The sequence below is a fragment of the Nyctereutes procyonoides genome, unplaced genomic scaffold, assembly GCF_905146905.1.
Source record: "Nyctereutes procyonoides isolate TBG_1078 unplaced genomic scaffold, NYPRO_anot_genome, whole genome shotgun sequence".
Classification (NCBI taxonomy): domain Eukaryota; kingdom Metazoa; phylum Chordata; class Mammalia; order Carnivora; family Canidae; genus Nyctereutes; species Nyctereutes procyonoides.
In genome coordinates this window covers 9,993,322-10,019,683 of record NW_026575030.1, presented here as the reverse complement: position 1 = coordinate 10,019,683, position 26,362 = coordinate 9,993,322, and the positions used below count along the sequence as shown (strand labels likewise).

General features: G+C 38.7%; 1 protein-coding gene across 4 annotated transcripts in view; it reads left to right on the top strand.

The window, feature by feature from the left end:
• Nucleotides 1-26,362, top strand: part of CLASP1 (cytoplasmic linker associated protein 1) — a 266,188-nt gene that overhangs the window by 197,159 nt on the left and 42,667 nt on the right. For all 4 annotated transcript variants that reach the window (XM_055315783.1, XM_055315784.1, XM_055315785.1 and 1 more), the window contains 9 exons: nucleotides 1,687-1,790; nucleotides 3,799-3,822; nucleotides 5,211-5,455; nucleotides 7,488-7,551; nucleotides 10,152-10,315; nucleotides 14,131-14,209; nucleotides 15,222-15,365; nucleotides 23,449-23,592; nucleotides 24,379-24,485. In XM_055315783.1, the coding sequence (XP_055171758.1) occupies nucleotides 1,687-1,790; nucleotides 3,799-3,822; nucleotides 5,211-5,455; nucleotides 7,488-7,551; nucleotides 10,152-10,315; nucleotides 14,131-14,209; nucleotides 15,222-15,365; nucleotides 23,449-23,592; nucleotides 24,379-24,485 (1,075 nt within the window). The remainder of the gene's footprint in view (nucleotides 1-1,686; nucleotides 1,791-3,798; nucleotides 3,823-5,210; nucleotides 5,456-7,487; nucleotides 7,552-10,151; nucleotides 10,316-14,130; nucleotides 14,210-15,221; nucleotides 15,366-23,448; nucleotides 23,593-24,378; nucleotides 24,486-26,362) is intronic.

The window sequence follows — 26,362 nt, the reverse complement described above, 5'->3', positions numbered from 1 at the left end:
TTAAATGGCTTATAACTGAATTACTTTCATTTTGTTACTCATAAATCCCTTACTATCTACCCTTTTTTAATGGAAAAAAAACTTGCACAAAGATTATGTTTAAAACCATATGCACAATAAATCTCAAATTTACACTTGTTTTGTATTTCAACTGATTATATATATGTGTGTGTATATATATATATATATGAAGATCTAGATAGAATTGATTTTGGTCTCTTAGTTTATATGGCATATCATCTTTTAAACATAGCAGCTAAGACAACATAGAGTGTGACCAACAAGTGCATTAAAAAAGGGGATAGTATAACATACAATTTTTGTTTCCTTATAAAAATTCATGACTGTATAGCGTTTTGGTTAGCAGTGTTTAAATTTTTTCCCCTCGATGGCGCTGGAAGGTGTGATTTTTTTTTTTTGAAACTGACATTTAAAAAAAGCTAAGTGACACCTCACTTTTACAGTTCTTGTTTTCTACGAACTCTTGTTATATGTCCAGAGCTTAAAATATATCACTTTATAAGAAAGATCAATTCCTGTAAACCAGATTTAGCTTTCCTTTTATTCTAAACATTTCACTATGACAATATGGCTAATAGAGAGGGTTGTGGGTTTTTTTTTTTTTTGTTTTGTTTTTTTTTGTCCAAACAGGGTCTTATTTGTTCAAAAAAAGAAAGCATTTTTATCTTAACATTCCTCTTCAAAGGTTTTTTTTTCCTTTTTTCTTTTTTTTATGTATTAGCATTTTAAATAAGAAACTTCTGCCAGTAAATAGTGTGATACACTTAGAAAGTGTAATTTATATGAACTTTCTCCTGTTACAGCTTTAACCTCAGCTCTTCTTAAGGAAGACTGCCCTTTTGACGTAATGGGCCTTTTAAAAAGCTAGTCTTCATTATCCATGATCCTTAACAGGCTTAAAGTAATTGAACTACTGAAATCTGTTTTAAAATCTCTGGATCATATTCAGTTTTGTTTACATGTATAGACTATCATTTGAAAAGCCTTTGAGAGACTAAGGAAAAATGTATACTAACGTTACCTGAATGGTTAATGTTTCACAGTGAAGATGCTGGTTTTTTTGTAATGAGCATTGAATTTTAATAAACTGATTTTTAAATACCCTTTGGTGTCACAGGAATCGTGAACACATACTAAAAATTAGTTGAGCCCAGTTCATGACAGTTAAACAGTAGTGAGGCTAATGAAGATTTGCAGACATCCATCAAATATGTTTGTTGCAAATTTTAACTTTTTTATTACACATTGCATTAGAACTCTTGTGAAACCATGAAGCTTTTTAATTAGCTTGACCAAACATCAGTGCCCACCCCCCCCCCAGAGGGAACACTAAATAGATTAAAAGACTCCACTCACAGCCCAGCTCACTTCTATAATAAGTTCCCCTTTCCCCCATGTCTCAACACTTTTCAAAAATAAGAATCATTAAAGAACTGTTTTAGTTGTTAGGATGCTTTGTAGCACGATAGTATTAAATATGGAACATCTTAACCTCCGCTGCTGGTAAACAAGTCTAGTTAGAACTGAAGGGGGGGGTAATTAAAATTGGCTAAAGACTTTCCAGTGCCTCTGTCCAGTAGGTGGGAAGAGGCAGGAGCCCTTGCAAAGAATTGAGAACGTTTGAATTAAAGTGACATATCTTTTGGTTTTGTTCTTTTTAAATAGACCGGTTTGGGCTTGGCCAGGCAGGAAGAATACCTGGCTCTGTGAACGCCATGCGAGTTTTGAGCACGAGTACAGACCTTGAAGCTGCCGTTGCTGATGCTTTGGTAAGAGTCACAGTGTGTGCAGAGGCTCTTTGACTTACTCATCCACAGTTTTCTCTGTCCTAACAGAAATCACCTCCAAATCAGGGTACTAAATCATCTTTAGCACTCTGTAAAATTGTGTAAATACTGGGTACACTTATATTATTATCACTTTCCCTTTAAACTTTAAGTGAAAATTGTCCTTACAAAAAACACTAGATCAAGTGTTTCTTCTGTGCTCCTCGGTATCAAGGAAGTTTTGATGACATTGGGCCTCTCTGATGTCATTGGGCTTTTTTTTTTTTTCTTCATGTTTGTTTTACTTATTTTTTTCAGCATTTCCTTTTTTCATTCTCTGGCTTCTATTGCTTTATAGGTTCTGATGGCATAGCCTAAACATATCATCATAATACTAGGTAACAGAGTTTGTGGTTTGAAAATCTCACATTGAATTCATGACCACACTAGTAGTTCCATACGATTTTACCTTTGTTTTTTGTCTTTAAAAATGAGCCATTAAGTCATTATTTAAGGAAACTTTCCAAATTTTAATGCCGATAAAGCCTGAGGATATATAAAGAACTATTGGAATGTGTTTTTGCATCACTATAATGTAGTATACTTTATGTGTGTGTGTATATATATATGTGTGTGTGTGTGTATATATGTATACACACACACACACATATATATATGTATATGTATATGTATATGTATATGTATATGTATATGTATATGTATAATTAGAGGTCCCTCAATTTGTGGTTATAGCAAACCCCACCCCAGGTAGAAGCAGCTTGTGGTCAAATTGCTTTTTAAAGATGCATTTCAGCTGGTAGTGACACTGCCTCTAGCATATTCTTGTTGATGTGCTCAGCATTTAAAATAGAGCCTCTTTAGAACTGTCTGATCTCTGGCCTTGCTTGTGCTGTTTTAAGATATATTGTCTCTCTGAGGAAAAAAGTATTATAACATCCTGCTTTTAGACCCAGACATTTTAAACCCAGCCATGTCTTTCATCTAATCAAAATGTTATAGTCTATGGCTAACAAAGATTCTCACTTTCCTCCCTTCCTGTGTTGCCCTCATTTATTCTTGCTCAGTCAGATTTCTTTGACAGGCAACTGTGAGCAAGCAGTTTGCCACTCTCCTGATGCTTTTCCTGTAAGCGGGGGCTGCCTGGCCAGCTCTATTCATCAGCCTCTCTGAAGAAGGGCTTTTTTTTTTTCCTGGCAGGTGCTGGAGTTCAGGATAATTGCTCTAACCATGGCTTTGACTTCAGAGTCATGAGCTGGAACAGAACTCTGTGAAGCTATTTTTCCTTCCAAGCTGCAGCACTGAGAATCTGTCACTTATTTATTCAGAGACCCTATTAGGTCAGAGGGGTAGGAAATGATGGATGTGCAAAAAACTCTGAGTTAAATGGGACTTCCAGTTAAGGTGGGGGAGTTCCCTCATTCTTTAAAGAACTGCCCAAGGGACTGTGCACAAAGTTCTAGGAGGCAGAGTCGGACTTGAGAGCTTGAGCTCGGGCTTTCTCCTTGACTTGGGTTTTTCTTTGAGCTCTAGCCTTCAGTCCACTCAGGCTGCCCATATTACTCTTTGTTCAAACTGCTTGGTCTCCCCGAGTGACCTGCTGCAGAAGAGAGAGCACAGGAATGGTACACAGTGTTTGCTTCCCAGGGAAGAAGCCCTAGGGGCAGAGAGAATTGAGCATAGAAACAGACAGGAGTGTTAACAGCAACTTTAGAGCCCTATCTCAGTGGTATAGGAAAAGTTTTTAGTGTAGCAAGAAGCGTAGCATGTACCGGAAGGCATTTCTAGGAGGTGTAGGAAGGGCTAGGAAATGCCATTGTGAAAGCGTTCTTTGTTATTATTTGCTTGATATGAATCGCTTGCTAACCTGTATTTTTGATTTGCTAAGATATGTTTTTGCTGTACACTTTTGTTGCAAGAACAGTCCCCACATACGCTTCTGACATAATTCTCTATGCTTTTTCCCCATCCTTCAATATTTTCCTGCCTACAGCTGTTAGGAGACTCCAGGAGCAAGGTACCAGTGCTTTAACTTTTGTTTTACAACTTCATTTTTTTTTCTGTTGCGAGTATATTTCCTGTAGGAGCTAGTGAAAGCAACAACGCATGTAGTACAATGTAGAAATTCTGGTCTGTATTATGGTTTAGTCAAGTCTAGTGAAGCTGTTATTAGTGATGGCATCAGTCCCCTCTCTCTGTTTTAGCATTTGTTTTTTGTTTTTTGTTTTTTTAATGTCAAGTTCTGCTCCGTCTATCAGTGTTTTATTTATTAACCCAGTTTGTGTCTATTCCTGTGTCATTACTATTTCATGAATGGATATATTCAACATTTTTCTTATTTTATCAATCTAGTTCATATATATGTGTGTGTGTATGTGTATATATATATAATGATCCTACGATTTACCATCCTAACAAGGATACTTGTAAAAGTAAAAGTAACTCTGCTGGGACAAGAGGCATAAGGCAGAACTGTCCTGAGCAAGTTTCGGTGGATGGACAAGCCATATATTATTAGAAAATTACATTTGTGAAAGAAAAAAAGATAAAAAATTACATTTGTATGGTTTCAGCCAAGTAGGTGGGTTTTTTGTTTTTGTTTTTTGTAAGTGGGGTTTTTAAAAAATTCTTTTCTTCTAGGGAAAATTGTATTTTATCAGTTTAATCGCTACTGTTGAATTATGTATAAGTTTAACTTATACTTTCGTATTCAAGGTAAGAGAAACGAGTGAAGGGTCTACAGGAAGCCTGTTTGTGTTCAGATAATTTGAGAGTCCTTTTACATGGGCTAGTCTGTCCCTGACATTTCAGTTTCAGACTTTCTTATGGAAGCATGAATTGTCAAACAAATTTTCCCACAGACCCTGTTCAAGATAGATTGCTTTTGATTAGGAAGGGGCCAGTGGATGCACATACCTGCAGTGTGGCAGGAGCTGGGCCAGGTTAGTTAATGTGTACTTCTGTGTACATTATATCCTGGTAACCAGCATGTGAGAGGTAGCACTGTTGCCATTTCAAAGATGGGGAAAGTGAAACAGGAAAGTAAGGAGGCTTTCTGAAGTTCCTCAGCCAGGTAGGTGGCAGGACTACTACCCAAGTCTGCCTTACACCTCACTAGAGTCCATACTCTTTTCATCCACACACCGTACTAGAGACCATACTCTTTCTTCTCTGCTATGGATTGCTCTGCCTGTTACTTACTATCCTGACTCAATGTCTGCTTTCCTGTTTTTATTTCCCTAATCTGTAAGCACAGGAAAGTATGGTGTGTGCATGTGCGTGCGCGCGTGCGTGCATGTGGATCTTTCACCTTTAGCTCTGTGGTCGATTTTGTGTGGTGTGACTCATGGTCATTTCACCTTCGCATGTCTTCCTCCATCACCCCACCCTCATTGAACCTGACAGAAGAAGCCTGTGAGGAGGAGGTACGAGCCGTATGGGATGTATTCTGATGACGACGCCAACAGTGATGCCTCGAGTGTCTGCTCTGAGCGCTCCTATGGCTCTAGGAATGGTGGCATTCCCCATTATCTGCGGCAGACAGAGGACGTGGCAGAAGTTCTCAACCACTGTGCCAGTTCCAACTGGTCAGAAAGGAAAGAAGGGCTTCTAGGCCTGCAGAACCTACTGAAGAGCCAAAGAACACTGAGGTGAGGACAAGAGGCCAAGGTTGTGAGCCAAGTTTTGAGTCCCATATGATACTCAGCAGCAGCTTAGTTGGATTCCCCGTCACTCATGGAGGTAACAGAGTTCCAGGCAGAGGGGCAGGTGCTGTGGGTGCTAAGATGACTAAGATCTGGTCTTTGCTTTCCAGAGACCTTGAAATATCTGGCAGATACTCTATAATTTATTAAGTTCCTAAAACATTTGGTTCCCTTATAGTTCACATTTATCTGGTAGGTGTTATTTGAGAAATCTTGGTACAGTTTGCAAGTTAGATAAAAAATTAAAACTACTCTGCAGATTGGTATGGTTCATTATAAATGCTTTGGAATTGTGGGTAAAATTTTCATAGCAATCTCAGCCTAAAATTTTGTAATAATGCATATATATAGCTTATGTATAGTAATGAGATACTAAAATGGAGTACTTTAAAGTAGTAACAGTATTATTACTAGAGTTATTTTGTTTTTTTCTTTGTTTCTGTATTTCATAAATCTTCTAAAATGAGCATCTATTGACATATTCCAAAAAAGTACAGTGTTTATACCATATTTCATCAAATCTGAGGCATCATTGACACATTATATTATATCCAAGAAGAAATGCTACTTATTAAACCATGGCTGGCAGCACTAATATGTCTTTGATTATAAGATGAATCTCAAAATTACAGAGATGTTAAAAAGTGAAAAATTGGGCAAGTTAGGTAAATACCTAAGTAAAGAAATAGCTGAAATACAGCTACTGTACTCTTTGGATAAGTTTTCTAAGATAAATTTTGCGAGTGGACAAGTGTCTGGTCACAGACAGGCTCTGCACAGCTAAATGAACATTGACTGGTGAATCCCTGTGCCGTAAGCATGCCTGTCCAGCCTGTCCGACTCCACCCTCCTGTATCTGTACTTGTTGCGTCCTGTTCCCCCCGAGAGGTCTTGAGTTTTGTCATATGCCTTCTGAAATGCAGATAGCCTCTGATGCTCTAGTGAGCTGTCAAAAACAAAATAAGGATTTTTTTTTTTTTTTAAATTGAGGATTGTTTGTTGAGATGACTAGTCTTCAAGAGTCTGCTCCATTGACAGAACATAAAGACTCCTAACTCTGGGAAATGAACTAGGGGTGGTGGAAGGGGAGGAGGGCGGGGGGTGGGGGTGAATGGGTGACGGGCACTGAGGGGGACACTTGACGGGATGAGCACTGGGTGTTATTCTGTATGTTGGTAAATTGAACACCAATAAAAATTAATTTATTTAAAAAAAAAGTCTGCTCCATTTGGGTGATCCTAGTTTCTTGATTTTTAGTGTTCACCAAGCATCCATTGAATAATCTTTAGAAATCTATTGATTGACATTGGTCGAACTAGATCACATTGTTAATAAAGTTAAAGGATCATTGAACCAACTGTCTCAATTGTATGAAGGGGGATTACTTAGGGGTGATTTGGAGAAGAGGAGATGATGCTTATTCGAGCCTTGAAGGGAAAATGGGACTCAGTAGTATAGATTAGGGTCAGAAAAAGCAAAAGGGCATTAACAGGAAATGAATGTTTGCTTGGTTTCAGCATTCATAGGAAGGAAGTGTCCCTCCTTTAACTCCCTGCAGCCGTTTGTTTGATACAAATCTAAAGACATCCAAGTACTTTGTAGTAAAACTGAGATTAGAATCCAGGTCTGTCTGACCCCAAAGCACATGCTTTTCCATCACTTTATCCCATTGCCTTTCATCTGTGGCAGGTGGAAAACAGATCTTCAAGGAGATGAGCAGAATTTATTTAGCTTGAGGCTTTGCCACTCCCAGTGGGTGAACTTCGGTAATCATGCTCTGAGATTCAGTTGCCTCATTCTAGGTTGAGAGCCAAACTGTCATGATTTTATATTTCTACTTAATTTTATCATGAATTTAAAAAAGGATTCATTTGTGAAAAAAGCTTTGTTATATGAAGATTATTTTTTTAAAAAGCTGTCACTAATCTCAGTGTTGACTCATTAAATTCTTAGTTTATTTCCGTTTTATTCCTTCTAGTCGAGTAGAATTGAAAAGGTTGTGTGAGATCTTCACCCGAATGTTTGCTGACCCTCACAGCAAGGTAAGTCTAGGAATCGTGCCTGCCGATGCCCCCTCTGCATGCCCATGTGAGCTGTATAATACACTACTTAAGAGTGAGACATAATTCCCCATAGCGCATTTTAGACCTTACAGATTTAATACCAGTTTCTACAGTAGTTTATGTTACATCTTTTAAAAACGACTTTTGGGGAATTTCAAATGTCCATAAAACTTGAAGCTAAATAAAGTTTGTTTGAAGAGTTAATGGAAAGAATCAGATATAGTCTTATTCAAATACTTCTGGGTACCTCCTATTAGCCAAACTGGGCTAAGTGCTAGAATAAAACATCATATTACAGTGAGGTACCTTATGCTTAACAGTAGTGAAGAAAATAATCAAATATATAATTATTTTTTCTGTACTCCATATAGAATTTGTCTATATAGGACAAGATAGAAAAGTAGAAACATTTATGTAATGGATTTATTGAAAATCCAGGTTAAGCCATTTCTCCAGATAGAATTTTGCTGTCCCCAAGAACCTGGTGGATGGTTCCACATTCTCGGGGGTCCAGGGAGAGCACTGAGCCTAAAGAGATCCCTTGCTGGGGGTGGGGGGCAGGGGGAGAACATCCCTAATTATGACCCAGGCCCTTTCTAGGAGTTGTGCTGAGAGAGGGACCCTTTATAGTAGCTTGCTTAGAGTCTGGATTTGAAACAAATACCGTTAATTTGGGAGAAATCCTAGTTAGATGCTCTTAGAGAAAGAAAATGAGGCACTGATTTTATTGGGGAAGTGTAAAGAATGGGTAAAGGACAGAAACAGAAGTGCAGAAATTGGTAGAACCTTAAGTCAGCATGAGCAAGTCTCACATTCTTGACATGCAGGATTTCACTATTTCAAACCATAGTTTTCCTAGTAAAAATATAAGTCTTATGGGGAGAAGGAGACCTGTCATGGCTGGAAAGTCCATTGTGACCTTCCTTGCTTTTTCTGCCCTTTCTCATCTGAGAGGTCAGACATTGTCCATCCAGTCATTTCAACACTCACTAAGTGAGTGAGTGAGTCCTTAGCTCTGGGTTAGGGACACCGAAAACAACACATGACCCCTGTTCTTTGATGTGCTCCAGGAGCCTAGGAGAATGAATGCGGGGGATTCTCTTTTTTCTGGCGGGGGTCGGGTCGTGGGAGACAGTAGTTCTCTATACCGATACCGATCTTAAAGCATGTCTTAAAATTCCTGTGATGAACCTCACAGCAAGGTTAATATTAACAACATAAGTAGAGTCCAAGAAAGGTTGTTTTCTAGGGTCACACGGATATCAAAGATAGAATTAAATAGAGGAAAATTGGGGCGCCTGGGTGGGTTCAGTCAGTTGAGTGTCTGACTCTTGATTTCGGCTCAGGTCTTGATCACAGGGTCATGGGTTTGGGCCCTGTGTTGAGCTCCATGCTGGGTGTGGAGCCTACTTCCACCACAAAAAAAAAGGGGGGGGGGGTGGGCAGAAAGATTTCAAGCATAAGATTCATAAAAGTTAGAGCACAGGGGACATTAGGTGGTATGGGGCATTGATGAAATTTCTGTTACCTGTCACCTCTAGATTGCTGATTCAGAACCAGAATGTGAGGATAAAGAAGGAAATTTGTTTCCATCAGAAGGCTCTTGTACAGTGAGTTTGGAGGTCTCAGTTTAGTTAATATTTGCTAGCTGCCTTTGAGCTAAGCAGGAATCCCACAGCTGGGGGCTCATTGAGTTTTTTCTGAGCTGTCTCACGGGAGACCCCTGGTGGTTTATAGTTTGCTGTGCTAGAACTGAATAGGTGTATAATGGCTGGGTTGTCCCAGTAGAGGACAATGCATTAGCCAAATAGGGGACACAGTGCTACTTATCTCTCTGAAATCAGTTCAGGGATCACCCACTGTGGGCCCTTATCTCAGCTTATACAGCATTAATGATCGCACAGCAGCATGAGAATTATGTGGACCGTATATTTTATTCTAAGCTGTAATTTTTTGTAAAGACGGTGACTTTTATAATATGTTTTTATATCATATTACTTTACAATATCTGAATTGGCATACATCGAAATCTACAACGCACAAGATTTTTTTTCCTCCCTCATCATGTAACATTACTTGCTGAATTCTAGATAATGGACAGTAGTAGTATGGAATTATCATCGTTAAGTTTTTTTTTTTTAAAGAGGAAGGAAGGAAGGAAAGGAAAGAAAGGAAAGAAAGGAAAGAAAAGAAAGAAAAGAAAGAAAGAAAGAAAGAAAAGAAGCCCCCAGGATTAAACTAACATCTTTCAGCAAAGTTAATTTCTCTTGGTACTGAGTTTTGAAGGCATATTGAGGGAGGGGAAAGTATCAGAGTAGCAATCTAAAGGCTTTCAGGTCTTTTTAAAAACTGCATGAAAATGGTATTAATTCACTGTGGACTAACATGGAATTTGTTTTGTTGCATGGCCTGGTTTGCCGTGGAATTCACAACAGAGAGTAAGTTCCAATCCTTTTTCCTTTATCTATTTTTTAAAATATATTTGTCTTCTCTAATATGACCAGTACATTTTTAATAGAGACTTTGGGGGAAATGATTAATTACATATGTGAAATGTTTGATTTTTCATTTGTGCCTAGGTTTTCAGTATGTTTTTGGAGACTCTTGTGGATTTTATAATAATTCACAAGGATGACTTACAAGACTGGCTTTTTGTTCTTCTCACACAATTACTTAAGAAAATGGGAGCAGATTTACTTGGATCTGTGCAAGCAAAAGTTCAGAAGGCTCTAGATGTCACGAGGTGAGTTTTTTAGAGGACAGATCATTTTTCCCCCCAGCTTTTGAGATATAACTGACATATAATGTCAGTTCGAGGTGTATAATGTGATGATTTGATATATTTGTATATTGCTAAATGATTACACAGTTAACACATCCTTCACCTTTACCATTCTTTTGTTGTGGTGGTGGCAAGAACATTTAAGATCTATTCTCTTAGCAATTTCAAGTGCATAATAATACAGTATTGTTAACTGTAATCACCATTCTGTACTTTAGATCCCCAGAGCTTATTCATGTTGTAACTGGAAGCTTATACCCTTTGACAAACATCTTCCCATTTTCCCTAACGCATACCCCCTGGCAATCACCATTCTACTCTGCTTTTATGGATTTGGCTTTTGGGAGTGAGGTAATGGCACGAGATTCCATGTATACCTAGGTCATGCAGTATTTGTCTTTCTCTGGCTTATTTCACTTTGCATAATGCCCTCAGGGCCCATCCACAGTGTCACAAATGACAGCATTTTCTTCTTTTTTATAACCCAATAACATTCTGTTGTTTTTCTTTATCCACTCATCTGTTGACAGACACTTAGATTGTTTCATATCTTGGCTATTGTGAGTAATGCTACAGTGAACATGAGGTCAGGTAGCTCTTCGAGATAGTGGTTTCATCCCCTTTGGATTCATACCCAGAGGTGGAGTTACTGAATTATATGATGTTTCTATTATCAATTTTTTGAGGAACATGTACTATTTTCTGTAGTGTCTGTACCAATTTATATTCCTACCCACAGTGCAGAGGGGTTCCCTTTTCTCTACATTCTCACCAACTTCTTGACTTTTTGTTTGATAATAGCTAGGAGGTATGAGGTGATTGCAATTTTGATTTGCATTTTCCCTAATAGTAATGTTGAACATTTTGTGTATTTGTTGGCCATTTGGCTGTCTTCGGGAAAATGTCTGTTTACATGGCCTAGCCCGTGTTGATGTTACCAAAAAAAAACCCACTCATAGGTGGATTTTTGCTATTTTGTTGCCCATGGTTTTGTCATCTGCTTGAATAAGTACTCTGTTACACATTTTCCACATTCTCTTGTTAGCATACTTGTTGAAATGTCCCTGTATTCCATGAGATTAAATACTCATACCCTCCTTGAGCTGGTATTATTTTCGTGAACACTCAAGACAAATATAAAAGCAAATATAAAGCCTGTAAATTGATTATCTTCTCTATAAAAGACATTTGAGTATTTACATCCTTTTGAAGACTTCAGAATTTTTAATACTTCAACTTCTTATAAGTCACACTAGAAACTTGTCTAGTTATAGTTAGGTATGATGTACCTTTTGTCCAGGTACAATCTCTGTTAGCATTCATTGGCTCGGAAATTGCTAACATAGTATTTGTAACCCTTTGGTTGTTAAGGAAGAAAGAGAAAATCTGCTCAGAAAAGACTCAGAGGTGTGTGAAAAACTATGTGCTATCATTGTTGAGACTTGTAATCTACTACCTCTGCAGCTGTAGGTCCTCAGCATACAAGTATTAGAACTTACATGACCTCAGAAGACACTTGGCTATGTCTTCATTGTGATTTGGTGGAAGATAGAGGGTTGTGTTGTCAGATCAAGGAATTTTTAAAAGAATAAACACACAATTCCAGGGCTGATGATTGCCATCCATACAGTAACGTTTATATGACCCAGTTATTATTCACTGGACAATTACTGCATATCAGAATTGCCAAAAGGGAAGGACCCTTCCTCATTTTATGAATGAGGAAACTGACTTGACTTGACTTGCCCAGGTCACACTTTGTTTTAGTAGCAGGCTGGGGTCTGCAACCAGGACCGCTGGTTGTTGCCCCGTTGTCTGTTCCTCTGACTGCCGGCTGGCCTGTGGGTGTGCATCTTCCTCTCCTGTAGGAGGATGTGGATAGTATTTGCATTTTTTCTTCCTCTCTGGTTCCCTCTATAAACAGTAGCATACACCGTCCTGCTGTCATCCCCCATGCATGTGTCTGATAGATGTCTCTGCAAAATGTACATTTCCTCTGTACTCTGATGCCACCTGTTTTCTTTTGGTCCCTGACCCTTTAGATTCACATTCATTTGTGCCACTGTGGAATTTTATTACCTAGATAAGTTCCTTTTGATTTTCAGTGAGCTCAGTGTAATATACTATATAATAAGTCTTTGGAATGCCACTCCTGCTTTGGTTGAGTATGTTTAGTGGAGTCAGGGAACATACCTCCATACTAGTGTTTCAGTGGATTTGTAAAGCTTCAGCTGGGGATTAAAGAGGTGAGGCTTACCGAGCTGATAATAACTGAGTGAGGGTAGACAGGAGGGATGATGATGCATAGGCTGGAGAGCTGCCACCGAGCATGTTACAGGTGGGTCCCGTGGTACCAGACTTACCAAGGAAGGTCAGAAATGTGGATTAAGGCAACATATTTGAGGTGTTGTTGTTGTTGTTGTTGTTTTTAATGACATTCTGAAAGGCAGATAAAACATTTTGTGAACCAGACTAAAGGCCTAAAGGTCGCTTCCTTACTATAGGTGAATCTATGAATGGCAAAAACCATTCATAGTTTTAGTGATGGCAAGAATGTTAAGAGTCTACTCCTAAACTTTGGTGATGAAGGAAAACCCTCTTGTTTTTTTTTTCTGGATGCTTCTTCCATTTAAGAATCCTCTTCTGGGTAGATTCAGTCTAAGTCTCTAGAACACATTCATCATTCCTGTTTCCTCAGGAGCTGAGATGTCTAGCTTTTTAAGCATATATAGGATCAGTCAGTGAGTATGGGGTGGTGGGGTGGGGTCTCCGTGCTGGCCGAGAGGGGTTCCTGCTTCATGCCTGATTGTGGCCATGCCTAACCATGGGCACATTTCCAGATTAAACACACCAGTTTATACCTAAGTGGATTCTCCATTCTTCCCTTGCTGCAGAAGAAAAGAGAGGCCTTTTGTGTGTGGTTTGTCGACCTTGTTTCTTTAATTAATATGCAGTGTGAGTCAGTCTGAAGAATATAGTGCATTCAGCTCCAGTGCTTTGCTCTGTCTTTCCCATTAGTGTGGAAGATGTGTCTGCATTTTCCTACGTGGACACCATTCTGTACTTTTAAACTAATAGTAGTTAATTGCAGTACTTTAAGGGGAGAGAGCACAGACTTCAGCTAGCCAGGAGCCCTTGGGGTTACTTGATTATATCAAAGATGTGAAGCAGCTACAAGAAATGAGATCAGGAACAGGCCAGAAGTTCTGAGGGCCCTGGCTTCTGCATGTGTGTTGTAGCTGGATGAGGAGTTCCTTGCTGGGTCTCCCACAGTCACTTGAGAGGACCTGTGGCAGGTCCATAGTGGGACCAAGGAGGACAGTGTGGTTAGGTTTAGCAGGGTTAGCGCTAAGCAGCCCAGTCAGGATGTAAATTCAGATTTGGGGATTGGATTGGAAGTGCTTCTCATGAAGCAGTATTCAAAAAGGTAGTTAGAAGATGAGCAGGTCCCTAGAAGGCAGGTAGGAAATTTCTTAGTTAATTGCTTGGTCTCCATTTTTAAAATAGCATAACTCAAAGTAAGTATAGTGTGTGTTCGGGGACTTTTGGCAAGATTTCCCTTTTTCTGAATTTTCTATATAATGTGTATCACTCTAGTATTTATATGAAATGAAAAGCACGATTAGTAAACTTTGTCAACTAAGGTCAGGCTTGCTTTTATATACATTTGATTCATCCACAGTGTTGTATTTTTGTTACTGATACGGTTTTACATTACTTTTTGCAATAAATCTTTCTTTCAAAATGAGCACTTTTTCTTCTTCTCTTAAACCTAGGGACTCCTTTCCATTTGATCAACAATTTAACATTTTGATGAGATTTATTGTGGATCAAACTCAAACTCCTAACCTCAAGGTTGGTACCTATTTGTCATTAGAGTTCAACCTCTAGAAGTTGAATTTGCTTAAAATATACTTTTTTTGTTCATGACTCCTATTTGGCTCTTATGAATAAATCTGTGAACATCCTTGTACAACTATTTGGTAACATGTTTCCATTTCTCTTGGTTGAGTACATAGGAGAAAAGTTGCTGGTTTATTGGGTAGGTATATACTTTATTTTAAATGGCTGAAATGGATGTACCACATCCATCCATGATATTCCCACCAGCAATATAATGGAAGCACCAGTTCCACATCCTCACCCACATTTGGGTATTATTACTATTTAAACTAGAAAGTTCTGATGTGGTGAGATAAGGTATCTTATTGGAATGTTATGATTTCAATATTAACATTTTAACACATGAAAATTAATTGTTAATTACATACTTTGGAAAATCATAACTATAACAAGAATGAATTTGAGGAAGGATGTGTGTTAATTTGAATTTGGTCATGTACATCATGTGTTCTTTAATCATTAACTTTTGTTGGGATTTTAGTGTAGGCCCAGTAAATAATAATCCCCTTCTCCAAAGGTCAAAGCTAATTGAAGCATCCATGGAATAGTTGGGGTAGAGTATCAGCTTGATCGCTGAAAATGCTACCATGCAGGACATGACTGAGGATGTATGAAAAAACAAAACTAAATACTTCTGGTCAGTGGCAGAGCTGGAAATCCTGCAGCCTGCCCATGGGGGCTCATGCCCTGCAGTTGTCCTGCGCATACAAGAGGAACAGAGCATACCTTCAGTCTAAAACTGAAGAGAGTTGAGCTATATGCCACTCACCCTGTTCCCAAACTTACCTATCAGTCATTTCATGCTTTTGTCCCTGGCAGATGCCACTCCATGTGGAAACATGAATCCAGGGGAGAGGGGGTGTTCCCTCAATATTATTACTTTTTTCTGATCAAAATTCAGTTCAAAATTCTATTCAAAGATCTGTAAAATGTACTTATTGTTTATAATTATTGGATCCTTCAGGTCAAAGTTGCAATCCTGAAGTACATTGAGTCCCTCGCTCGGCAGATGGATCCAACAGACTTTGTAAACTCTAGTGAGACGAGGCTTGCTGTATCTAGAATTATAACCTGGACGACAGAACCAAAGAGTTCAGACGTGAGAAAGGTATGTCCAAGAGAACTCGAGTGCAGCTTTTTAAACACAGACTGTTCTCAGGCACGTGTGAGGAAAAGAAATTTACTTAGAAACTTGCAAACCACCCCATACACCTTCACAGGATCCTTTATCACTCCTTTTCTGTAAAAATCAAGTCTTTGCTCTTGCCTCTTACCTTCTCTCTGGTTCCATCTTGTCCCAGTCTTCTGACATCAAAATGAAAATCAGAAATCATGTATGAGGGGTTCATGGTTTTCGTAGGCACCTGTTTTGTTCTTTTCAAAGGTGTGAAAGCACTGGTAGCTTAGCGTCTCTTAAGGCCATTGGTTTTTCATGTATCAGTTTCATGATGTGGACTTTGAGGACAGAATTGAAGATCTGAGGCTACATGGCCACAAAGTGCCTCCTAGCAAAATGTGGAGCAAAGTTTGCTAAGATAGGAATACCTGCAATTAAAAAGAGCAAACAGTTTTGGATCATATACCACATTTGGAACATACTTTCTTTGATGTGGGGGGGGGGGAATGGATGGGGAGGAAGAATTCCGATTTAGAGCCACCTGGACACCAAGGTGATGCTTTGTTGTTGTTGTTGTTGTTGTTGTTTTTCAATCAACCGAAGAGAACTATTGGCTACTTTCTTCAGAAGTGATAACATTGAGAGGCATATAACAAAGTAATATACTAGTACCCAGGGACACTAATAGTACACAGGGTACCATTTCTCTTACTAGGTAGTAGTCTGCCTCAGGACCATTACAGAGATTAATTATCAATGTAAAACACTTTGTCAGTTCCTGACAAGTTGTAAACAGGCAACAAGTATAAGTTACTGTGTTTGTTTCTCTTTCTCTCTTACCTGTCTGTGTCTTTCTGTTCTTGAGTTTCACCCGTGGCCATTATTCTTTTACTTAATATATAAACTTGAGTAGCCCTTATAAAGCACTCTTTAAAAGCCAGCTTTCTCGGTTCTGCTTTCAGACTAAAAGTACTTGATTCTGGTTATTGGTTTATAATCATGAGCCTTGCGTTTTTTTCCTTCTGTGCCATACTCCTTCCGTGTTTAGCCTGACCAGTGGACTCCTTTGGCCTTAAGCAGAGTTGATAATGTGGACCACTTGAGTCCAGGCAGGAAAAAAGGAAGAATTCCAGGAGCAGTTGGCAGGAGTATGTATTTACAAATGCAAATGAACACTTAGCTCTTCCTCTAATGGAGTTCAAAGACATTAGAAGAATTCTCTAAAAGGTTTCTTTGAAAGGGTTGTGGGTCATGTAAGTCCTGTGTCCACTGTATAGTAATAAACTAAATTGTCCAAGGTCAAAAGAACAAGGACCAATCTTATTCAAGTATTCATTCAAAATTACTATCAAAAGAGCATTTCACTGGCAGCCTTTAATTTAGCCATTAAGCCAGGGTTGGATTAAGGAGGAACAATAGGGGATGGTTGAATGATTTGGTTGGTATGTGAGTCACAAACCAGTATTTCTGTTGTAATTTTCGAAGTCACAAGATTGGCCAGTAAATACAAAAGCCTTCAGGATAGCTTTCTGTCTTTGTCATAACACTTAAGTATATGTGTGTCTATGTGTGTTCCTTTTGAAATTGAATGTTACTTAAATATACCCTCCTGTAGGGCTGAAACTTATTTTCGACTTCCAGGTAACTGTGATTAGGGCCTGCAGGGAAACAGTACACTTTCATCATAATGTCCACTTTCTCTGGACATGCACATTAGAAATTTGAACTAGAATTTATTTTCCTAACTATTCTAAACAGGATGTTATAGTAACTTTTTTCCTTGAGTTATTTAGCCTTGGGCTCCAATACACTTAACTTATTTTAATACTAGCATAAGTCAAATATGATTAAGATATTAGTTCAAACCTAAGTTCTGGGACAGTAAGCCTGATCTTCAGAAAAGTTGGAAAGCTTTATTACAGCAGTAGTTCTCAGTCCTGGCTGCCATTAAAATCAACCTCAATTCCTGGGCTCTGCCCCAGGTAATTTGACCTAATTGGTATAAAGTATGGACAGTGTTTTGGGTCTCATTCCCTCTGCTCTTGGCTGATGTTTAATGCAGAGTTGAGACCCATTGCTTTAGACTGTTACCCTGGGTTTGAACTTCAAGTCATACAGCCTGCTAATGTTGTGTTGACCTGGTTGCCACTAATTCTCTTGGTCCCAGCCTACATCTTATCTTCAGTGTCTTCAATACAAGGGCTGGACTTGCTGCTCCCCTGTGTGGTCCCCACCTCCCTGTTTCCACCCACCCTGTATATTCAACACCTAGCACAATACCTGTTGAAACAAAGTAGGCATTTAATAAATATTTCGAATTAATTAACGAATGATAAATGTCCAAAGAGAAATGATCTCATTTTAAGTAGCACATTGAAGCCATCATTTTCAAAGCCATAGTGTTGGAATCCCCTGTTTTGACATCTGTATTAGTTTTCTGTTGCATACCAAATCACCACAAACTTGGCAGCTTGAAACTATAAAAATGTATTAGATTGTCACTTCTGTGATTCAGGAATCTGGCACACTGTCTCTGGGTCCTTTGCCTCAGGTCTTAACAAACTGAAATCAAGATGTCTGGGTTTTTGGTCTCACCTGAGATCTGGTCTCTTGTGGCTCATGGGTTCTCAGCCCAATTCTGTTCCTTACGGAAGTAGGGCTGAGATGCCTGTTTTCTTGCTGTCGGCAGGGGGTGTTCTCAGCTCAGAGACGCTACCCACCACCCCCTGCCACATGGCCCTCTCCACAACATGGCAATTTGCTTTCTCAAAGCCAGCAGGAGAATATTTGGGGGGAAAATATTTTCCCAAACTTCCCAAATTTGGTGAAAAACCTTAATCTATCTAAGAATACTAATTTTCTGCAGACAATACCTGGGAAATTGGCAGACAGTGTAATTCATTCTACAGGATCTTACTTGGAAAAGCACTTTAAACTGACAGAATGCTACATTTGGTAGCATTTTTAATATTTATGTTGTTCCCTTTTCATCTCAGCATTTTGGGGTGTTTCGTGTTGGAGTGTTTAGATATTTAAGAAGTTTTGAAGAGGAGGGAAGAGGCATAGCCAAAACCAGAACACAAGCCAGTCAGCAGTGGAATATGCTTAGGCTGAGACTGAGGGGGGACTAGCAGGAGAACCCCCACCCAGACCTTCACTGGCCCACTTTATTCCCAAAGTCACTGTGTTCGTGTTTTAGGTATGGGAGCCCTGAATAGTCATGTTGGCCAAATTATACCTTTCTGAAGGCACTGTGTTTGTGTTAAGATAATATAATGTGGGGTGCCTGGATGGCTCAGTACGTTAAGTGTCTGACTCTTGATTTCAGTTCAAGTTGTGATGTCAGGGTTATAAGATAGAGCCCCACATTGGGCTCCACGCTCAGCACAGAGTCTGCTTGATAGTCTCCTTCTGCCCCCACGCAGTTCATACACAAGACTGCACATGTGTGCACGTGCCCTCTTTCTCTTAAATAAAGAAGTCTTAAAAAAAAAGAAAATATATTAGCAATAGGAAATGGATTCTAGATTTGACTTTCGTTTGACTTTTGCTCCTGCCATTTGGTAATGGTGTGAGCTGGCAGCTGGCACCTTAACCTCTAGCACCTTAAATTCTTGTTTGTTCTTTATAAAATGAGAATGATAATCCCTGCCTCAGGCTTCATTGGAAGGACTAATTGCAGTAGAAAAAAACATAGATAAATATTACTTCATTTACATTGCAGCCACTGGGGCACCTGGATGACTCAGTGGTTGAACGTCTTGTCTTGCCTTTGGCTCAGGGTGTGATCCTGGAGTCCTGGGATCGAGTCCCAAACCGGCCTCCCCGCAGAGAGCCTGCTTCTCCCTCTGCCCTATGTTTATGCCTCTCTCCCTGTGTCTCTCATGAATAAATAAATAAAATCTTAAAAAATATATATACATCGGAGCCCTTGCTCTTATTCTTTAAGGGTTGTTTTGGTTTTGCTGCTGCTGTTTGTGAAACAAATGGAGAACCTGCTTTTTCCAGCATTAGAAAGGTATTTTTTCCCCCATCAACCAAAGGGAATGTAGTGATGCAGTTGAATTTTTAATGGTGTGTTTATATTTCAGGATTCAGAATCCCTTTGGGTGTGCTTATTATACATTGGTTCTCTGACATTTAGCACCTACATTGTCAGATGAGATAGCAGATTCAGCCCCCCACACGTTGTTTTGAGAAATGCAGTAAATGAAAGCATGGCAAAGAAACCTAGAGAATATAAAGATGATGTTGCCTGAAGCAAGAAGAGGTTAGAAGCCTTCAAAAGTTGAAATTTCTAGCTGAAAAAAATTTATTTATTTTGAGAGAGGGGGAAAGAGAGAGAGAACCTTAAGCAGGCTCTATGCCCAGCACAGAGCCCAACACGGGGCTCAAGTCGCAACCCTAAGATCGTGACCTAAGCTGAAACCAAGAGTCTGTCACTTAACCGACTGAACCATCCAGGTGCCCCTCTCATTGAAAAACTTTCAAGTCTGATTGTAGGTAGGCAGTGTGGCCTAGCCTAGGGTTTTCCCATCAAACAGGATTTGAGGCTCAGCTTAATGGTAACTGAAATGAGTTGACCTTTTTGATCTCATTTTTGACCTTTTCATCGAGTAAGGCAAGAATGCTACTACTGCTAGCAAGGATTATGGTTATTATGCACCTAGCAAATGATAGAGGTTTGAAACTGGTACTTACTATTGTTATGCTTCCTATTCTTAGCTGTTAGAGTATATATATACCTAAGGTGATTTTGTAAAAGAAGCCAAATACTTCCACAGCTTACAAATAACCCTGGTTTAAGCACTTGCTTCTTCTCTCATTAAATCCTACTGCCTTTCCTGTTTGTCAGTCCCCGCTTCAGCGTAGTCGAGTAGGTGAGGATTTCCCCACTAGGTCAGCTTCCACCTGCTCTGGGCCTGGAGAAGGAAACTTGGAAGAAAATTGTAAACAGGTAGATATTAAACTAAGTACTAATTTGAAAAAAGATACTTCACTGTTTGCATTTTAGAATAATACTGATACCATGTCAAGACACTGAAAAGATTTTGAAGAAACCTAAAATTCATATAATACTATGTGAGCGTGTGTGCGTGTAAATGTTTGTGTTTTGACATGTTTTATGATTAACACCCTGCCCAAAGACATAGCTGTGTTGAGTGCAGACCTCTACCATAGTTTAGCAGATGAGTGAAGGATACTAAATACGAAATAATCTGAGTGTTTTCAGATACCCTTTCTTTGGTGATTTTCTAAAGCAATTTTAATGACCATCCAGAGGGAGCAGTAATCATTTAATACATTAGAAAACTTCTTTTCCTCCCCAACTTTAAATTTTCCCCAATTAATACCAGTACCAATGCATTTGTCAAAGCTTTATTGATCTCCTGTCTCAATTCTTTCCATGCTGTGGCATTGAGATTCGAAGGACCTTTTACCCTCACCTACCAAATTCCCCTATAGGGGGCGTGAGTGTAAGTTGCTATTTGTTCTTGAAACTCAGTGACCCTAGAGTTGTCCATTAGAAAAAGCGGCAACCTTGAGTGTTTTGTCTGGCCACTGATTGGCCCCACCTCTTGTGAAAGGCAAGAAGCGTTCGGTGATGGGACAGGAACAGTGGCGTACTCCACTCTTGGATTCATTATTGCACATGAGCTGTGCTCCAGGCTTTTTTCAACAGATCTCTCCAACTCAACCCCGTGTTTGGAATTACTAGCTTTAAAGAGAGTGTATTGATAGTAATAATAAATAAAACCCAGTTTTCTTCCTTGCTTGGATTCTAGTATGCTGACGTCTCACTAAGAGGGTTGTAGGCAAAATATTTTAGGACCATAACCACCTTATCTCTTTTTAAAACTGTGGCGTAAAACGTTTTTAACATATTTAAGTCCTACTTCCTATTCATTTCTGGAGCTTGAACATCATCAGAAAGGGTTTTACTTTGAAAACAGCTTTAAGCCACAGGGTGACTTTTGAAGATTGTATAAAATCATTTACATTTTGGAAAATGTAAAAATAAATTATATTTGTTTATATGTATAAGTCACCGTAAATGTACCATCTTTCCAATGAGCTATATTTTCAAAATTCCCCGTATTTCTGTTTGATTTCTCTAGTGGACCAGAAGTGAAAGTCTGCTGCACTTTCTTTTCCCATGTGATTAAGAGTCATTAATAGCCATGAATTAGCACAATTTCTAGACTTACAATCTTGCAGCCTTCTTGTTCCTAAAAGATCCCACTGATTTTATAATTGGCTTCATGAAAAACCCTTAAGTTAGTCATTTTGGAAAGAAATGTGTTTTTGTTTTTTTTTTAAGTAGAGACAGTAGCACATTTCACATAAAAATATAGGATTCAAAAATATACTGATAAATTTTCTAATTTTCAAATGCCATTGCCAATCAAAAAATAAGTCCCTAAACTTTCCTACAATTTTAAATTGACGACTTTTTTCCTCCCTGCTAAAACTCATCTGTTTCTTTCTGTCTCTTTGAAGTATAATTTTTTCTGCATGCATTTTTTTCTAACATCTAATAAAATGGTTTTTTAAGTGCACAGGTTACTTTGCATGAGTTTTGGATTTGCTTCTATACAAATACACAGGTCCTGTTAATATATATTACCTCAGTGGTGAAATAGATTCCTTCAGATAACTGTTTATTAAGAATGTTTCAAGAATGAAATGTAAAGATGTATATTTTAATACAATCAGTAACAATGTGTTTTGCTGTGTCATGGAAGCACACACACTGGCCCCTTCGGATTTAGTTTGGATGGAAAGGTTACTAAGGACTGTATTTGGAGGTCAAGGGGAAAAAGTAAGATACCTTTGCCCAATGCTGTGCTTAATAAATGCTTTCAATATGTCTAAAAAGTAGTTTATGATGCTGTAAAAAAACATTCTACTGATATTTTAAGTTTCATAATTTTTATTTTTGGTTAAATATCTGGGTCTCTGAATTTTCTTTTTTTTCCTTCTCCGGACACAAATAATAATTCTGCCTTAACTGGATCCAGAATTGATTTTAACACTGTGAAAGCACTGAAATATTTTGTGGTGTTTATTTCCAAAGCATTTCTCAGCAAATACATTTTTTGTAATTCCCTATACCATGGGGGAGAATATCCAGAATAATCACTGCAATCCTAAAATAAATGTATCCTTTCAGTCGGAAGACGCTCATAATGTGTTTTGCTTTCTTCTGACCTTCAGAAATGTGTAAGAAATGCCATTATTTACTAAAGTTTTCTCTTGGCGTAGTTTTTCTAAATCAGAACCCTTGGAAATAATCTCTCAGGCATCATTTTTTAAGCTCAGAGTGCCTGCTACTACTTAGTGCCCTAGAAAAGCACATAAACTTGCTGAGTCTCGTTGGGCCACTGTTGCTTCAGCTAACTGCTTTCCCACCTTGCTGCCAGCAGTCCTGCAATTCATTGTCTCAATTAATAAAGAAAAGTAGAGCATTTGCCAAAACAGAAAAATATGTTTTTAATTTGTACCATGGAAGACTGATTGGCTTCCCACGCTCTGTCTCTCAGTTCATAGGCCTAACAGGAGTTTTTCAGATGTATTTAAACGCTTTTTCTAGAATTTCCCAGTCACTCAGAATAGGCTTGAGGAAAAGTGGTTGTTCAAATAACCTATTGGCAGCTCACATAGAGCCTTACTCTCTCCAGGATGCACTGGGAGCCTTGTCCAGTTCTGACTTAGTAGAGTGGACCATCTCAGCCTTTTCACCTCCTTGGATTGTTTCATTTACAGATTTATCAGCTTTGTACCTAGTACTGAACAACATAAGAATAATGGTCTATTACAAGCATGTTACGGAAATCCAAGGCCAGGTCTCGAAGATGAAACTGGGGCATATTTTATAGATTCAGATTAAAGTCAGGGCTACTTAAAATTGATGATCTTATTTCCTTGTGTTTTTTATGACAAAGACTTCCTCTCTGTTTTTTTATTCACTTTACTCATGCAAAAAACATTTTTGTAAAACAATTCTAATGGAAGTTTTGACCAAAATACACTATTTTCCGTTATATCAATTAATCAAGTGTTCTTTTTCCAGGCAGCACAAATTGTGCTCATCTCTCTGTTTGAATTGAACACTCCTGAATTTACCATGTTACTTGGTGCCTTGCCAAAAACATTCCAGGATGGTGCCACCAAACTCCTGCATAACCACCTCAAGAATGCTAGCAACACCAGTGTGGTGAGTGCATGGTCACAGTTGGTACCTCTGTACCTATCATGATCTCTGTGAATCCCTGCTCTCTAGATGTGCTCTAATAGAATGGCCAGCTTTCTCTTGTTCTCTTTCTGTAGGTTGTGGGCATCTGGAGAATGGGGCCATGTCTGATCCTGCCACATTCCCAATGAATGAGTGAACCTAGTATTTAAATATGGCCTTTTTCTTAAGTGAGATTTTTCAACCAGTTAAATGTTTACTTGGTACTTGGTCTTTTATTCATTGAGTTACTTAATTTTTTCATACTAATAAAGATGGAAGTGAAAATGCCCAATTTGTGTTATTCTAGCCAGCTCTGATATCAACCATTCAACCTCAGGAATCCCTATGTGACAGTTATCTATTTTGGGTGTATATATACTTTAAATTGGCCTTAATGATTCTTTAAAAAAAAAAAAGTCACCCTGATTGTGCAAATTTTGCCCTTTTATTCACATGTGGGTTAAAAAGCTAAAGGTGGGGGGGGCACCTGGATGGCACAGTCAGTTGAGTGTTTGACTGGGTTTTGGCTCAGATCTCGATCTCCCGATCATGAGATTGAGCCCTACATCAGGCTCTGTGCTCATTGTTGAGTCTACTTGAGATTGTTTCCCTCTTCCTCTGCCCCTCCCCTCCTGCTTATGCTCTTGCTCTCACTCTCTAAAATAAATAAATAAATAAATCTTGGGGGAGGGGGAAGCTAAGGGAAAGGGGACACTATAACCTTTGTTAAGCGCTTGAATAATGATGCTCATTCTGCTTTCACCCCAGGGCTCTCCGAGCAATACAATTGGCCGGACTCCCTCCCGACACACCAGCAGCAGGACCAGCCCCTTGACCTCACCCACCAACTGTTCCCATGGGGGCCTATCTCCCAGGTAATGCCATTTCAACAAAAGTGAAGAAACTAAAGCACCCCAGTGTCTATCCAGCCTATTTCTAAGTTTTTAGACCAAGCTTAATACCAAAATATAGATGGGTATCAGGAGACCATGAGCTCTAGTCCTCACTCAAATCTTAACTGTACAATTTTGGGCAAAGTGCTTGACTTCTGTGGTGAAATGGCCAATTTGCACTGAATGTTCTTGGAGATTCTTTTGGCTCTAAGCACTCCCTAGTAACTTAATGATTTTAAAACTAAATTTACATTTAGTACTATTTCACATAAAACCATTTAGGAATTCATCACCTATTCTTTCAGCGCTAGGAGCACCTGAAGGTAATTGTCATCTAAGTAAATCCCTTATAGTTAGTCTACACATAGCCCGGGGTAGTGTTCCAGCCAAGGAGCCATTCCAAGTATAGTTGCTGTCATCATGGACTCATATTTGAAGCAGACTGCTGCTCTGGAGAGGTATTAAGAACCCGAAAACTAAAATTGGATCAGAATATTCAGGCTTTTATTGGGACCATGCAAACATTGATCTTACAGAGTCTGAGATAACAACTTAAAATAAGAAAAAGACTTTGTCTCAGGAGCTCTAGACTTCTCCATTTGCCCCAAAGCCTTTGGAAGTCTCTGTATGGTGGCTTTAGTGACCCCTGGCAGGTGTTGGAGACTGCCTTGGCCTCACACTGAGTGGCCCTAGAGGCCAGATTTCACAGTACTCGGACCTGTGAGGATCATACATGCTGGTTTTGTCTATAATAAGTCCAGATCTTTGCGATCCCTGGCCCCAAGAATCAAGGCGCTGTGTCTTAAGGGTTGTTGGTACCAAGATAATAAGAAAATACCACAAGTAATGCCATTTTCCTTTTAAAGGTAGGAAAATTTCAAAATGTGAGTGCCTTTTTTTTTCTATGAGTGCCTTTAAATTTATTTTAGATTTTTAAGTGATCAAGAGTCTCCCCAAATCTTCCATCCCTACCAATAAAATTCTCTTTAATTCTTCAAGGTGTCATATAAATATTTGGAATATATCAAATTTGTATTTTTCTCTTGGTGAAACAAAATATTTTGTATACTTATAGTATCCTACTGTTGATATTGCCTTATTTCTAATCCCCCTAAATCCCCCTGGTACTGTATTTAGGTAGAATGAAGAATGATGTCATGTCTTCCCAAGTTCGGTGTGTGTTGTCATGATTTTAGCAGGCTGTCAGAATTAATTAGTTGATATCAGAAGCGAATGAAAACGTGTCTGACTTTCCCCAGGTGTGACTGAGGCTCAACCAACTATTTTTTTTCATATTAATATCTGTATCTAAAGTATATGACTTGTCTTAAATGAACAGAGTCCAGTGATAACAGTGAAATCAGAGTTCTCTTTCTTGGAATGGGGGATGGTATTTTATAGAAAACTTGAATTCTCTGTAAATGGTTGCTTTTGTTTAGAAGTAATACTTCTACACCATTAGTTGGGAAATCTGCTTTTCCATAATAACACAGTTCATACTTCTTATCTTTAGTTTTTTTACTATTAGGGTGGCATATCCCTTAGGTAGTAATAAGCAAAAGGTAAAACTCAAGTACTTTATTATCTTATGTGCTACTGGTCTAAGTAAAAGATTGGTGGGGGCTGCTAGTGTAATCCATCAGAGCTAAAAATTGGTTCAGTATTAATCTTCATGGATCCCCAGATTATTAAAAAATTTATTTTTCCGAGTCACCATTTATTTTTATTTGGCCTGGTCTTAATTTTTACTGTCAAGGTTGCTGGTCAGTGGAAAATATGAAAACGTTTGTTTTCAATATTAATATCATTTTCAAGATTAAGGCCAAGTGTGACCTAAATATTTTCTTGGCAACAAATTC